The sequence below is a fragment of the Bison bison genome, unplaced genomic scaffold, assembly GCF_000754665.1.
Source record: "Bison bison bison isolate TAMUID 2011002044 unplaced genomic scaffold, Bison_UMD1.0 scf7180017864053, whole genome shotgun sequence".
Lineage (NCBI taxonomy): Eukaryota > Metazoa > Chordata > Mammalia > Artiodactyla > Bovidae > Bison > Bison bison.
Genome location: NW_011494625.1, coordinates 1,501,041 through 1,514,156, shown reverse-complemented (window position 1 = coordinate 1,514,156; position 13,116 = coordinate 1,501,041). Strand labels below are relative to the sequence as shown.

Below are 13,116 nucleotides of genomic sequence, written 5' to 3'. Positions count from 1 at the left end.
CCCCCCCCCAAGGGTGGCGGGCTGCGGTCCAGCCTGTAATCCCCACTGCTGATGTCCATTATCACACAGGAAGCTTCTGGCCGCTCTGCACAGCCGGCTCCCGACTCTCTGCCCTTTTCTCCTTTCCTCCCTGCTTAGATTCTGCTCACTCCCTTCCTTCTAGTCCTCTTTTTCTCCCTACAGCATTCCCGGAGCTGTTGGTATGGAGCCCAGACACTGTGCAAGGTCTGGAAATGCCAAGATGCCTGAGAGTTCTCGGCGTCCGGGAATGTTCCCTCCATTTCTCTGGAAAGAGTCCACATGCTCAATTTATTAAATCCTTCTGCTCTGGTTTTGAGAAACTGTGAGAAAGGAGAGAGTCTAGCAGCTATAGCAATGTGATGACCAACTGTGATGACATGGCCACGTAAAAATAAAAATAAACAACCTGAAAGCATCCTGGCTCATTGACTTGGTGGAGGGAGAAGATATTCCACGTCTTTGCCCGTGTCCGGGTTTAAGAGCTTAGATGAGCTACTTGTGGAATGAAATAATGCAAGGATAAACATGCTGCTGGTACCAGACTTGTTTGTGGCTGAGACAACTAAGCCAAAAAGCCTTCTTTTGAGCAAACATTGATACTTAGGCTCAAAATATTTTCTTTTTGTTGTTGTTATTGGATATACTGATTCCAGGTGCTTATAGCACCCAAATGAGTGTCTAGGGTCTCTTTTCACAAAAGAACAGCTTTAATTGAGAGTTCTGCTCTATCTGGATATTACCCAGAGAGAGAAATGAAAATGGAAATGGAAATAGTTAATTCCAGAGAATGATGGGACACAGTGGCTCAGCCACCACAGCAAATACAAATAACCGGGTGTCTGAGCCACGAAGAGGCTGTGTCATGTTTTATGTGCTGTCAGCAATGTTTACTTACTCAGAACCATTCCAAATCTAATGTTGATATTTGGTTTTAATTGTCTGGCACACTGGTCGACAGAAAAGCCAAAATCTTGCAGTGGGTCTGCCAAGAAGAAAGCGATGGGTTAGACGTGAGGACACCACATGGTCTGCATGCTCACACTCAAGACTCACACCCATCCTGTGCCTTTTTCCCACGTGAGTCCCTGGAATGGACTTGGCAGCACATTGCCCAGCACGCTTCTCGCCGAAGTCCATGATGCTTTCAACTGCCCCTCCCCGTCTCTGCAAACTCGACGCCATGTTCACGCTGATGGCAGGTCTCAGGCTAAGAAATGAGCGCAGGGTCCTGATGGGCGGGTTTCATCTTTTTTTGCTAACTTTTCGGCCACACCACTCAGCACATGAGATCTTAGTTCCCCAACCAGGGCTTGAACTTGCGGCCCCTGCAGTGAAGCGCAGAATCTTAACCACCAGACCACCAGAAAAATCCTAGGTGGGTTCTATCTTTACTTGTTAAACTCTGATTATTGCTTGCTTTTATTTCCTGAACTTTTGTCCTTAAAATTGATTGCCTGAAGTACTTCACAAGGCATGTCGTACTATATTTCAAACAAGGGAAAATAGGGCAGCTCTTCAAAGTTAAGACCTGCCTTTGTCACTTCATCCCACCCCATCCCATTCAACACAGCAACTGTTTCCAAATATCCCACTATCTGAAAGGTATTGTGTTAAACCGAAAAGCTACAAAAACAATATTTTTTACGTATAATTTCTGCTCATTCTCAACATCCCAGTGGCTCATCTATGCCTTAGAGAGAATCAAGAAATGCTCTGCTGGCCCCAAGTTCCGTTTCCCGCATCAAAGTCCACACTCCATTCTCAGAGGTCTTGGTGGCAACGTCAGCCCCACCTGGCAAGTTTTCCAGCAAGCTCCAGGCGCTTTCTGCTGTATCCTGGTCTCACCAGTTCAGGCCATTGTCTACAAACTAAAGTCGTTCATTCCCACTTTTTTTTTGGTGAAGGTTTCCCTGTACTGTGCTAAGTCGCTTCAGCCGTGTCTGACTCTTTGCGACCCCATGGACCGTAGCCCACCCGGCTCTTCTGCGCATAGGATTCTCCAGGCAAGAATCCCAGAGCGGGTTGCCACGCCCTGCTCCCGATTTCCCTGACAGTCCCCCAGATATTCTTCTGCTTCTCTGAGCTCTTCAAACAGTTGTGTCTCAAGTACTATTTAAGGCGCACAAGCACGTGTGACTTTGTGCCTTGACGTTTGGCTTGCCTCACAATAATTAACCTAAACGCAGACCTCTCGACAGGCAGGAGCTGGAGTTCTGTTTCTTTCGTGTTGCTTTGTTTTCCATTTCCTTTTTACTTATGTTTCCCTCTGGGCCCCAGAGAAGATAGCTGATTTTAAGTGAGGGTCTGCGTTACGTGAGTCGCTGAGCCATAGGGCACTTCACGGGGTTTCCACCTAATTCTCTGCGCCTGGCGCAGAGCCTTGAGGTCAAACACGAAGTAAGCACTCCATAAATGCGCACAAGGCGTGGATGAATGGGTTATGTATTAAGCTATTTTCTCTCAGCTTCAAATTGGCCTTCAGGGCTCTGCTGTGAGAAGCTGGGGGCTCTTTGCATTAACATTTCTACTTTGCCACCTGCCAGAGATGCGCCAGAAAGAGGCGGGCTGAGCGGGAGAAGGACTTCTCCTTCACACTCCTGCCGATGTTCAAGCGTGTCCCCTGTTGAAGGCCTATTGCCTGGCAGTGGCAGCTGGTTCCAGAGTCCAGCTCTCTTTTGTACCTTCCTAGAATCAGCTGAGGCTCAGCTCTGCCGCCCCCAAAGCTTCTGTGTCGATGGTAACTCAGAGGGTGGCACCCCTTCCGAGGCTGCCTGCATCTCAGCCCTTCAAGGGCTCTGCTGTCACACTTCTACATTCTAACACCCTTCACCTCTGTCCTCTGCTCACAGCCCTTGGCAGGTAGCTTCTTCCTCATTGGTAGTTTTTTTCTTTTTTTTTCTTTTCTGGTTCCCTAAAAATCGCTTGTGAGAGTTGGACTATAAAGAAAACTGAGCACCGAAGAACTGATGCTTTTGAACTGTGCTGTTAGAGGAGACTCTTGAGAATTCCTTGGACTGCAAGGAGATCCAACCAGTCCCTCCTAAGGGAAATCAGTCCTGAATATTCACTGGAAGGACTGATGCTGAAGCTGAAACTCCAATACTTTGGCCACCTGATGTGAAGAGCTGACTCATTTGAAAAGACCCTGATTCTGGGAAAGATTGAAGGTGGGAGGAGAAGGGGACGACAGAGGATGAGATGGTTGGATGGCAGCACTGACTCCATGGATGTGAGTTTGAGTGAACTCCGGGAGTTGGTGATGGACAGGGAGGCCTGGTGTGCTGCAGTCCATGGGGTCGCAAAGAGTCAGGCACAACTGAGCAACTGAACTGAACTGAACAACTGCTTAACCAATACCTTGTATTAAATTTTCTGTTGAAATAACTGATGGGGTTTCTGAATTTCTGACTGGACCTGGACTGATGGAAAGAATGACAATCTTGAGAGACAGGCCTGGTCCTCCTCATTTCACAGATGGGAAAATTAAGACTCAGAGAGGCAGTGTTGACTTATCCAGGTTTAAGACCTAGAAAATGGCAGAGTCAGGATTCAAACTCAGACTTGAAAACAAACAAATAAAAAGTTGCCACCCACGACTGCACAGAGGCACGCGAAGCAGAGCCCGGAAGGTGGATGTTAATGACCGATTAGCGCGATGCCTGGGATACTCTGTGTGCCGGCCTGTGGCACCTGGCACTTCTATTTCATAACTGGCCTCAATTTCAGCTTAGCTATGAGCTCACATTTGTTGGTGGGAGCATTCCAGACAGTTTAATCATCACACTGCTGGCCTGGAAGACGCATAATTGTCTGTGGTGTGTGCCGTGGAAATGATCACTAGGCTGTTCAGCCCTGCGAATCTAATCTAGGTGCACTTTTGTCTGATGAAACGCCTATGATCTGGTCACCAATTTCCTGGAGGGATAAGCCATTTTCTCTGATGCCCATTTTACTCGTTCATCAGCATGTTTGTGCCTTCCTGGCATTTATTTCAGTTTGGAATATGGGAGCAGGGCTTAAGGAGACAGTTTTTCCCGCTACATATTTGGCCCTCGGTATTAAAAAAGAGGCCGACCAACAGACGCTTAGAAAAGTGCATCCTCAAGATTGTGAACAAATTTAAGTTGCGATTTGAGGAAAGATAAAAGGGGATAAGCATGTGTCGATTAGCTAATTATCAGGCACAGACTCACACTGTGTGGATCAATATTTTAAAGGCATAGCTGGAGAGAATAAAGTGAGGCCAGAAGAAGGAAATCAAACATCTCCCTGGTGCTGGAAAAATACTATTGTGAAGAAAATCATCTTAGTAAGGAGCAAAGTCACAGAGGAAACAGCGGGCCGCTTCTCTCTGAGGATGTGACTGTAACACAGAAAGACAGACGGCTTAAGAAGCGCTTAGGGCTTTGGTGATCTTTCCTAGCAGTTATTTCAATTTTATACTTGAGAGTGAATTTAATTTAATTTTTTTTTTTGAGAATGAATTTTGTACTTTAGAGTGAACATGTAGTTCACAGTTGTCTCGGGGAAAATAACATCTGTTCCTCTGTCCCCCAAGCACACCCTCACGCACTTACGGCCTTTCCTCTATCGACTGGTATTTTCACTCGGGCACTTAGCATGCTCTGTAAAAATATTTTTTATTTTCTTGTAAACCTCTGCCTTTCCTCTACTAGATGCTTCAGGGCAAGCGGCCCAGCCTCAGAGCCCAGCGTCACGTGCTAAGATCATCCTACGTGGGACTGTCTTGGTGGCCCAGCTGCTAAAGCTTCCTGCTTCCATTGCTGGGCAAGTGGGTTCGAGCCCTGGTCTGGGAAATAAGATTCCACACCACTTAGCACGGCCGAAAAACAAAATAAATTAAATAAGAAAACAAAGACATTCATAAGAAAAAGATTATACTAGGTTCCAAGTAGTAGTTTGTTGAATGAATAATAGGGATTATATACAGTAAACTTATGGAGAACTTGAAAGCCAGATTTCTCAACTTTGTCACCATGGACATTTTGGGTCAGAAATCCTTTTTGAGGAAAATCCTTTTTTTTTTTTCTGTGTGCTGTAGGATCTTACCTACACCTCTAACCTGCTAGACCCAGTAGCATCCCAGCCCCAAGTTCAACAAAAAAGGTTACGGATTTTACTAAATACCCTCTTGGGAATGAACTCACCTGGTGAGGAACCACTGCTTTGAAGAACTGCTTTCTCAGTTGCCAGACAAACATCTACAGAATCAGCTACCAAAATAAAGAAAGTGGGCTGCATTTTTAAAGCAGATCTCCTTAATATGGAGTGAGAGTTGACTGGAGACCAGGGTGGGGGGTTTTTCCTTGGACACTTGCCCTGGGTAATTTTTACCACATAGAAACGGGATTATCTGAATTTGGATCTTCTGAAAGAATAAAACTGGGGAGTTAATGAGAGTGGTGTTCCTGGGCTTCAAGCGCGGAGATAAATATTTCTTCCTGACACTTTGCTGTACGGCAGCGAATGAGCCGAGAAAAGACGAGAAGCTTCAGGGTGAGATATATGATCTCTTCATCGAGTTTTTTTTTCCTTAGCCTCTAAGCTCTACCTCTATTCTGTCTGCTCAGTCCTCCTGTATGGTGTCCGCCTGAGAGAGGGCAGCAGTTACAGTGGGTGAGCGTAATGCCCCCCAAGCTGCCCCGCTGCCCCCACGCCCGGGGCACAGGTGTGTCTGGAAGGCAGCCTCCTCCAAACAGCGGACACTAAATCCCCGGGGAGAAGGGTGAGGGAGCAGCTGGGGAAGCAGCCAGGAGCATCTGCCTTCTCACTAAGGGCAGTGCTGGTCACACGCGTCCCTGAACCAGTTCGCACTCCTTCGTTGGAGTAGAAGAGACTTAGAAAGACAGATGCGGCTTAGTGTGTGTAAGGTCTTCACACATCTCAGCTCCAGAGCCATTCTGGGGCCTTAAGATCTGTTGATGGCCTGTGCTCTCCCGGGAGGGGCTGGACTCAGGCGGTCATCCGGGAGAGGATGAGCTGGCCTGGGGCATTTCTGGCCAGCATTGGGCTCTCAGCTGGGATCAGGGCAAGAAAACAAAGCCCAGCGGCACGGCCTGGGGAAGTGCGATTCCTCTCCGAGGTCGGTGGGGCCCGATGGGGCCAGGTGGGCGCACCGGGCTGGGCTGCTGCTGATGTGTCTCAGGCACACGCGTGTCCCCAAGGCCTCGAGTCCACGGCAGTCACTCTGCTCCCTGCAGCCTCTGTGCTGCCGGTTGGGTGGTTTGAGGGACACAGGAGGGGACAAGTCTCATGCAGCTGGTCCCGTTTTCCAAATTGCACAGCTCTGCCTGTTGTCGTTGTTCAGTCGCTAAGTCATGTCTGACTCTTTGTGACCCAGTCGCCTGCAGCACACCAGGCTTCCCTGTCTTTCACCATCTCCCAGAGTTTGCTCAAACTCATGTCCATTGAGTTGGTGATGCCACCCAGCCATCCAAACCTCTGTTGCCCTCTTCTCCTTTTGCCACCCAACCATCCAAACCTCTGTCGCCCTCTTCTCCTTTTGCCACCCAACCATCCAAACCTCTGTCGCCCTCTTCTCCTTTTGCCTTCAATGTTCCCCAGCATCAGGGTCTTTTCCAAAGAGTCGGCCTTTGCATCAGGTGGCCAAAATATTGGAGCTTCAGCTTTAGCATCAGTCCTTCCAATGAATATCCAGGGTTGACTTCCTTTAGGATGGACTGGTTTGATCACAGTGGACATGGGGCTGGTTGATCACAGTGGACGTGTCCACAAACCACATATCTCAGCTGGTTGGATAAATACACGGAAAAGAGGCAAGGTCAAGCAGTTGAACGAGAGCAGGAGGGAAGCTGGACTTCCATGTCGGCGCTGGTGGGTGCCAGCAGTCACTTGGGAAGCCTGAGTTTTGAAGCCAGTGACTAATTTCCCCTGCGCTTGGAATACTCTTCGGAAAGGTGTTAGTGCACAGTAACTTTATTATCATCATAACAGAGGTATTTGCTTTGGCGCTTAGGATGGAGTTTCTGAGTGTGGATGAAAATCTTGTCTCAGGCCAAATATTAGCAGATGGACCTCTGCTGTCTTTCAGAATTCTTCTGCAAATAAAACAAAATAAACAGATCTTGCATTTGACTTCTTCCTTTAGGTGGGGTGGTTACTAGTTTTGCAAGCTTGTGTTCTGTTCGCCATACAGGCCTAGTTGTGCGTGGATCTGAAAGTTTGCCTTCTTATATGGCTGTGTTTTGATGGGGTATTTTAATTTTCTTGTGTGATTGCTATGATAACATTCAAGGGTCATTGTGGATCCTTGAAAAAAAAAAAAGATGATGGGAAGGCTTCCGTGAGATGCCATGGCTGGAAATCAGTTACCATGGCAACACAAAATTAATTTCCTCTTTTCTGTCCTTGACGTGCTGTGGTGTGTTCCTTTCCCCCCTGCCCCATCCTCTTTTCCTGCCTTTGAAGAGAAAGAAATGACTTACGAGGTGGTAAATGCATTCTAGCTAGTTGTTCTGTTATTTCCTGGTCTCTCCTTTTTCCCCACCTGTCAAATCTTATTACTGCAGAATAGCACGCAAAGCTCCCGATGGGCCATTGCATTTCAAATAATAGCAGTTCTGCCCCCATTCCAGTCTCCTCGGTCAGCATTTCATTGAGAATTGACTCACACAGCCAAAGATGGGTATGTGATCTGGATTTCTGTTTCTTCAGCGTGGTTATGTAGAGAAGTGAAAGTGTGAAAGTGTTAGCCACTCAGTTGTGTCCGACTCTTTATGACCCCGTGGTCTGTATAGCCTGCCAGGCTCCTCTGTCCATATAAGCCTCTAGGCAAGAATACTAGAGTGGGGAGCCATTCCCTTCTCCAGGAGATCTTCTTGATCCAGGGATTGAACCTGGGTCTTCCACGTTGCAGGAAGATTCTTTACCACCTGAGCCATCAGGGAAGCCTGGATACATAGACTGGGTGTTCAAAAATGCTTAAACATGGTTCCTAATCTCAGACACAACCAAACGCAATGAGCACCAGCCCAGTGGAACGGCTACTGTTCGTAACACTGCGGGCAAGAACGCCTACATCCCACAGCCCGCCTGGAAGCTGGGCGAACGCATTTTTGAGTGTGAAGGTAGGTTTTGGCTGCCAAGTTCAAAAGTCTGTATCCCTTATTTTGTTTACTTCTAACTGCAAAAGAAACGGGATTCATTGGAACTCATTACTGACAGATAAAGGGTGTGAATCTGCACCCTCTTTTGGCCTCTGAATTCCATTCCCCAGGGATAACCGGAGCCTGACTTCCACGAGCTTAGGAGGACGTGGTTTTTTATATTATAAACATTTGAGGCCAAAAAGAGATTAAAAAGCAATGGAGATGAGCTTTCATCGAAAACACCTTGCCAAATATCTCAAGGGAAAAAACGACCCATTCGAAGCTCTTACAATTGATCTTTTGCACTTCAAACACTAAATGCAGTTTTATTGTGTGTTATCGTGGGGTATCACATGCCCTGCGCTCAGCACTCAGCCGTGTCCAACTTTGCAGCCCAGTGGACTGGGGCCCACCAGGCTCCTCTGTCCATGGGATTTCCCAGGTAAGAATACTGGAGTGGGTTGCCATTTCCTCCTCCAGGGGATCTTCCCAATTCAGGGACCAAACCCGCATCTCTTGTGTCTCCTGCATTGGCAGGCGGATTCTTTACCATTGGTGCCATCTGGGAAGACCTGGGGGTATCATGGTGCCACATAAAATCTGACCATAAGAGTACAAACAAACTTGAACTTGTCTTCCCACTGACAGTGCACATTAGTGGCTGAAGAATGGGAAATGCAACTCAACTCCTCATTCATTTTGCTGAGGACCTGATACACGGCCTTGGGGATACACGGACGAACCAGAAAACGCTTCTGCTTTCATCTGGAGTATAATGCTTCCATCATCTAGTTATGACATTACATGGCCAAAACATAAACTCAATAAAAGATACACATGTACTTTAAATCTCTTATTTTATGGTCAACATAGAGTCAAACGGTCTTCTGTGTGCAAGCCGTGTCTGCACACTCACCCCACGTTACCTGGGCTGATCCCTTTGCAGGTTAAAGTCAATCTTAGTGGTGGGGTTGCTATTCATAGCTTCAACTTCCACCGCTACAGTCAAGACACAGACATGAAGAACCTTCCTCGTTCTGTACCTTGACAATCACCTGTGGCTCCAGCTCCCCTTTCCCACCCCAGCAACCACAAATCACTGCTTCAGCAACACAATTCTGTCATCTTGAGAAAGTTACACATGTGGAACCATAAAGTATGGAAGTGTTCTTTTTAACTCGTCATATATATATTAAAATATAAAAACATGTACACATTTATTTTTAATCGAGTATAGTAGACTTACAATATTGTATCATATTAGTTTTCTGCATACAGTGTGGTGATTCAATATTTGTAGATACTATAAAATAATCAGCACATATGCAACCTTTTAAGATTGGATTTTTTCTTTCTCCAAGTGGCCCTGGAGACCCATTCAAGTGGCTGTGTATCTCAGGATCTTTTTTTCTGCAGTGTGGATATTTCACAGCCTAGCTGCACACCTGTCCTTCATGTAGAAGGACATCTGTCCAGTTTGGGGGCATTACGAATAAAGCTGTCATGATCTTCCACACTCAGGTTTTTGTGTGAACACGGTCTGCATTTCTCCGAGATACATACCCAGGACTGAGGTTCCTGGGTTCTATGGTAAGCGTATGTCTGGTTTTACAAGAAACAGCCTGTTTTCCAGAGTGGCTGTGCATTTTACATTCCCTCTAGCATGGTAGGCAGGTTCTCCCAGGAGAAGCTTGTTCCCTGGGAGAAATCAGGAGAGGCCTGTGGTCAGTATGGGGTTGACAACTTCTATGCCCACTCAACCTTCCGGGTTCAGGCAAAACTCCCTCCCTGACATGAGATGACTGTTCCCAGGAAGATCGAATCCTGGAAGCCATGAGTTGGGCGTGCAGCAGTGGCTCATTGCTGTTAATGGGTGTCGGAGAGGGTGGCTTGGGTAGCCAGCTGGATGGGGGTTTCCTTGCTCAGCCTCCCGTCTCCTTCCCATCGCTGTCTTCAAGACCCCTAAGGCAGTTTTGGCCATACTCTGTCACACGGAGGCGGGTAGAATTCTTAAGACTCATTTCTCCCGTGCTTCTAGTATGAGATCAGTTTATTAAACAGTTCTTCTCCCTCGAGTACTGCCCTCCCCACGCCTGGTAAGAAACTGTCCACTGCTGTCTCCAGTCCCCCATCAGAGCCACACGACGAAACACCAATTTACACTTTCCCTGAGAAGCAAGACTACTGACGGAGCTGGTGGTCTATCTTAGTCTGTCGGGCTGTCATAACAAAATACCACAGACTGAGTGGCTGAAATGACAAACAAATGCTTATTTCTCAAAGTTCTGGGGGCTGGGAGTCCAAGGTCAGGATGCTAGCTGATTTGGTGCCTAGTGGGGGCCCTCTTCCAGGTTTGCAGACTTCTCTGTGCGTCCTCACCCAGCAGAGGCAGAGAGAGCATCCACTCTGGTCTCTTCCTCTCAGAAGGACACTAATCCCATCATGGGTCCCCACGCTCCTGACCTCATCTAACCCGAATTACCTCCAAATACCATCACCTTATGGGCTTCCTCAGTAGCACAGTGGTAAAGAATCTACCTGCCAATGCAGAAGACATGGGTGGGGAAGAGGAGGAAGAAATGGCAACCCACTCCAGTATTCTTGCCTGGGAAAATCCCATGGACAGACGAGCCTGGCAGGCTACAGTCCATGGGGTTGCAGAGAGTCAGACACGACTGAGAACAAACACACACACACACTCCATCACATCGGGGTTTAGAGCCCCAGCATACGAATTCTGAGGGGACACATTCAGTACATAACACGTGTGAAGACCTTCCTCTTCATGGTTAGCATTCGGCAAAGGGGACAGAGAGTGGCACTGTTTCTGAGTCCGGCCACCCTGATTTAGAATGAGCATGAGTGCCCCACGAAGGCCCTGGAATGAGGAGGGCGGTGTTCAAGGGGGGACCACAGACTCATTCTTTATCCGAGAATTAGAGACACAGCATTCTCCAGCATCTCCAGGACATGCAGTTGACTCTTCCTAAAGAGACCATGGAGCTTCCCTGAGAAGGTGTCTGTTGCTGTTCAGTCGCTCAGTCATGTCCTACTCTCTGTGACCCCATGGACTGCAGCATGCCAGGCTTCCCTGTCCTTCACTGTCTCCCTGAGTTTGCTCAGATTCATGCCCATTGAGTCAGTGATGCTATCTAACCATCTTATCCTCTGCCGTCCCCTTCTCCTGCCTTCAGTCTTTCCCAGCATCAGGGTCTTTTCTAAAGAATCAGTTCTTTGCATCAGGTGGCCAAAGTATTGGAGCTTCAACTTCAGCATCAGTTCTTCCAATCATTCAGGGTTGATTTCCCTCAGGGTTGATTGATTTGACCTCCTTGCTGCCCAAGGGACTCTCAAGAATCTTCTGACAAGGTGGAGAGGTTACCTAACGGGAGTTTCTACCAGGATGTCTTGTACTGATCAGGGAAACAAAATCCTCATTCCTAGAACTACAAACCACTTCCCCCCTCCCTGCATCTCACATTATGTGATGAAGCCAGAAGGAGTCTGCTGGACGTTCCAACTCTGCAATAGAGCTCTCCCTGATGGGAAAGAGGGAGAAGTTTCTCGTCTGCAGGGCATGGACCACCCAGGAATAGGATCTTGTGGCATGAATGACCCAGGTCTGCAAGCACTCACTGCCAGATGCCGGAGGAGAGAAGAACCAGCTGCCTTTGGTTTGGACCCTCTGCCAGCAAAATAAATTCTTAATTGAGAAGAGGAATCATTTCTCTGCTTCCTGGACCAACACAATCCTATTATATTTTCCTCCTGTTTAGAGGATTAAATATACTTTTGCTAAAAATATAAAAAGAATTCTGTTAGAAGATGGCAAACTGAAATGAAAAATAAGATGGGAAAGCTGACTTCAGACTGATAAATGAGAGCCGTGCACCTGCTGAATACCCACAGCCTTCTTACTCCCACTGGGCTGCACACAAGTTCAGGGCTGCTCGTGAGCTGATCAAAGTAAAGTCTCAGGCAGGCCTGACTCAACACCTCACCCGTCTCCTTCGCGCCATGGCTGGAACCATTTGGATACCGTTCAGCCTTTTCTTGCCATCTGCTCTTGTGTTTTCAGAACATAGCGTTTAAAAACCATTTCTGTATGGAAACATTACCAGACAAAACTGGTGAAACAAGAGAAATGCGCTACCTTTGCCCAGGCTTAAGCCTCAGAAAAATGGAAAGAAAAGTCCTGGGCTAGGAAGTTTTTTCTGAGATAAGGAGACGTAAATAATAGATGCTCACAACAGTTTGTAACTGTGAAAAACTGGAAGCAACCTAAATATCTATTGGAAGGAGAATGTATATAATTGTAGTCTATGCACAAATGATATGTTCTACAGCTGTGAAAGTGAATTCACCAAAGCTACACATACTAGCTATCTCTTGGAATAATGCAATACATCGATTTCAAAATAAACTGTAACTCAACTGTCATTAATTCCACACATTTTAGGTTACACGTTTCTATGTTGTCACACTGCATGCCTACAATACTATTTTGTATCCTCTCTGCAGACCCTTAAATGCTGTATTTTCTGTGCTGGTGACGGCCTTCAGCACCACGCTGAACGGAAGCGGTGACGGTAGGCACTCCCATTTGCCTGATTCTTGGTTTTAAAGAGAATGCTTCCCACATTTCACCATTCAATGGGACGCTCGCTGTAGAACAGCATTTTAGGTGCATTTCTTTAAAGAGCAGGGAGCTGATTTTCAAAATCCAAGCTGGCAGAGCCTCAAAAAATTAAAAATAGAACTACCATATGATTTAGCAATTCTGCTTCTGGGAGTACATCCAAAGGAAACACAAACGCGAACTTGGAAAAGAGATCTGTACCACCATGTTCACAGCAGCATCACCGACTAGAGTCCAGACATGGAAGCATCATAAATGTCCACCGGTGGACGAAGGGATAAAAAGGTGTGATTATATATATACATATAAAGTCAGCCATTAAAAACT

General features: G+C 46.9%; 1 protein-coding gene across 3 annotated transcripts in view; it reads right to left on the bottom strand.

Moving 5' to 3' along the window:
* The window catches only part of LY86 (lymphocyte antigen 86), a 43,608-nt gene that overhangs the window by 14,311 nt on the left and 16,181 nt on the right, over window positions 1-13,116 (bottom strand). For all 3 annotated transcript variants that reach the window (XM_010835835.1, XM_010835834.1, XM_010835836.1), the window contains one exon: window positions 917-1,003. In XM_010835835.1, the coding sequence (XP_010834137.1) occupies window positions 917-1,003 (87 nt within the window). The remainder of the gene's footprint in view (window positions 1-916; window positions 1,004-13,116) is intronic.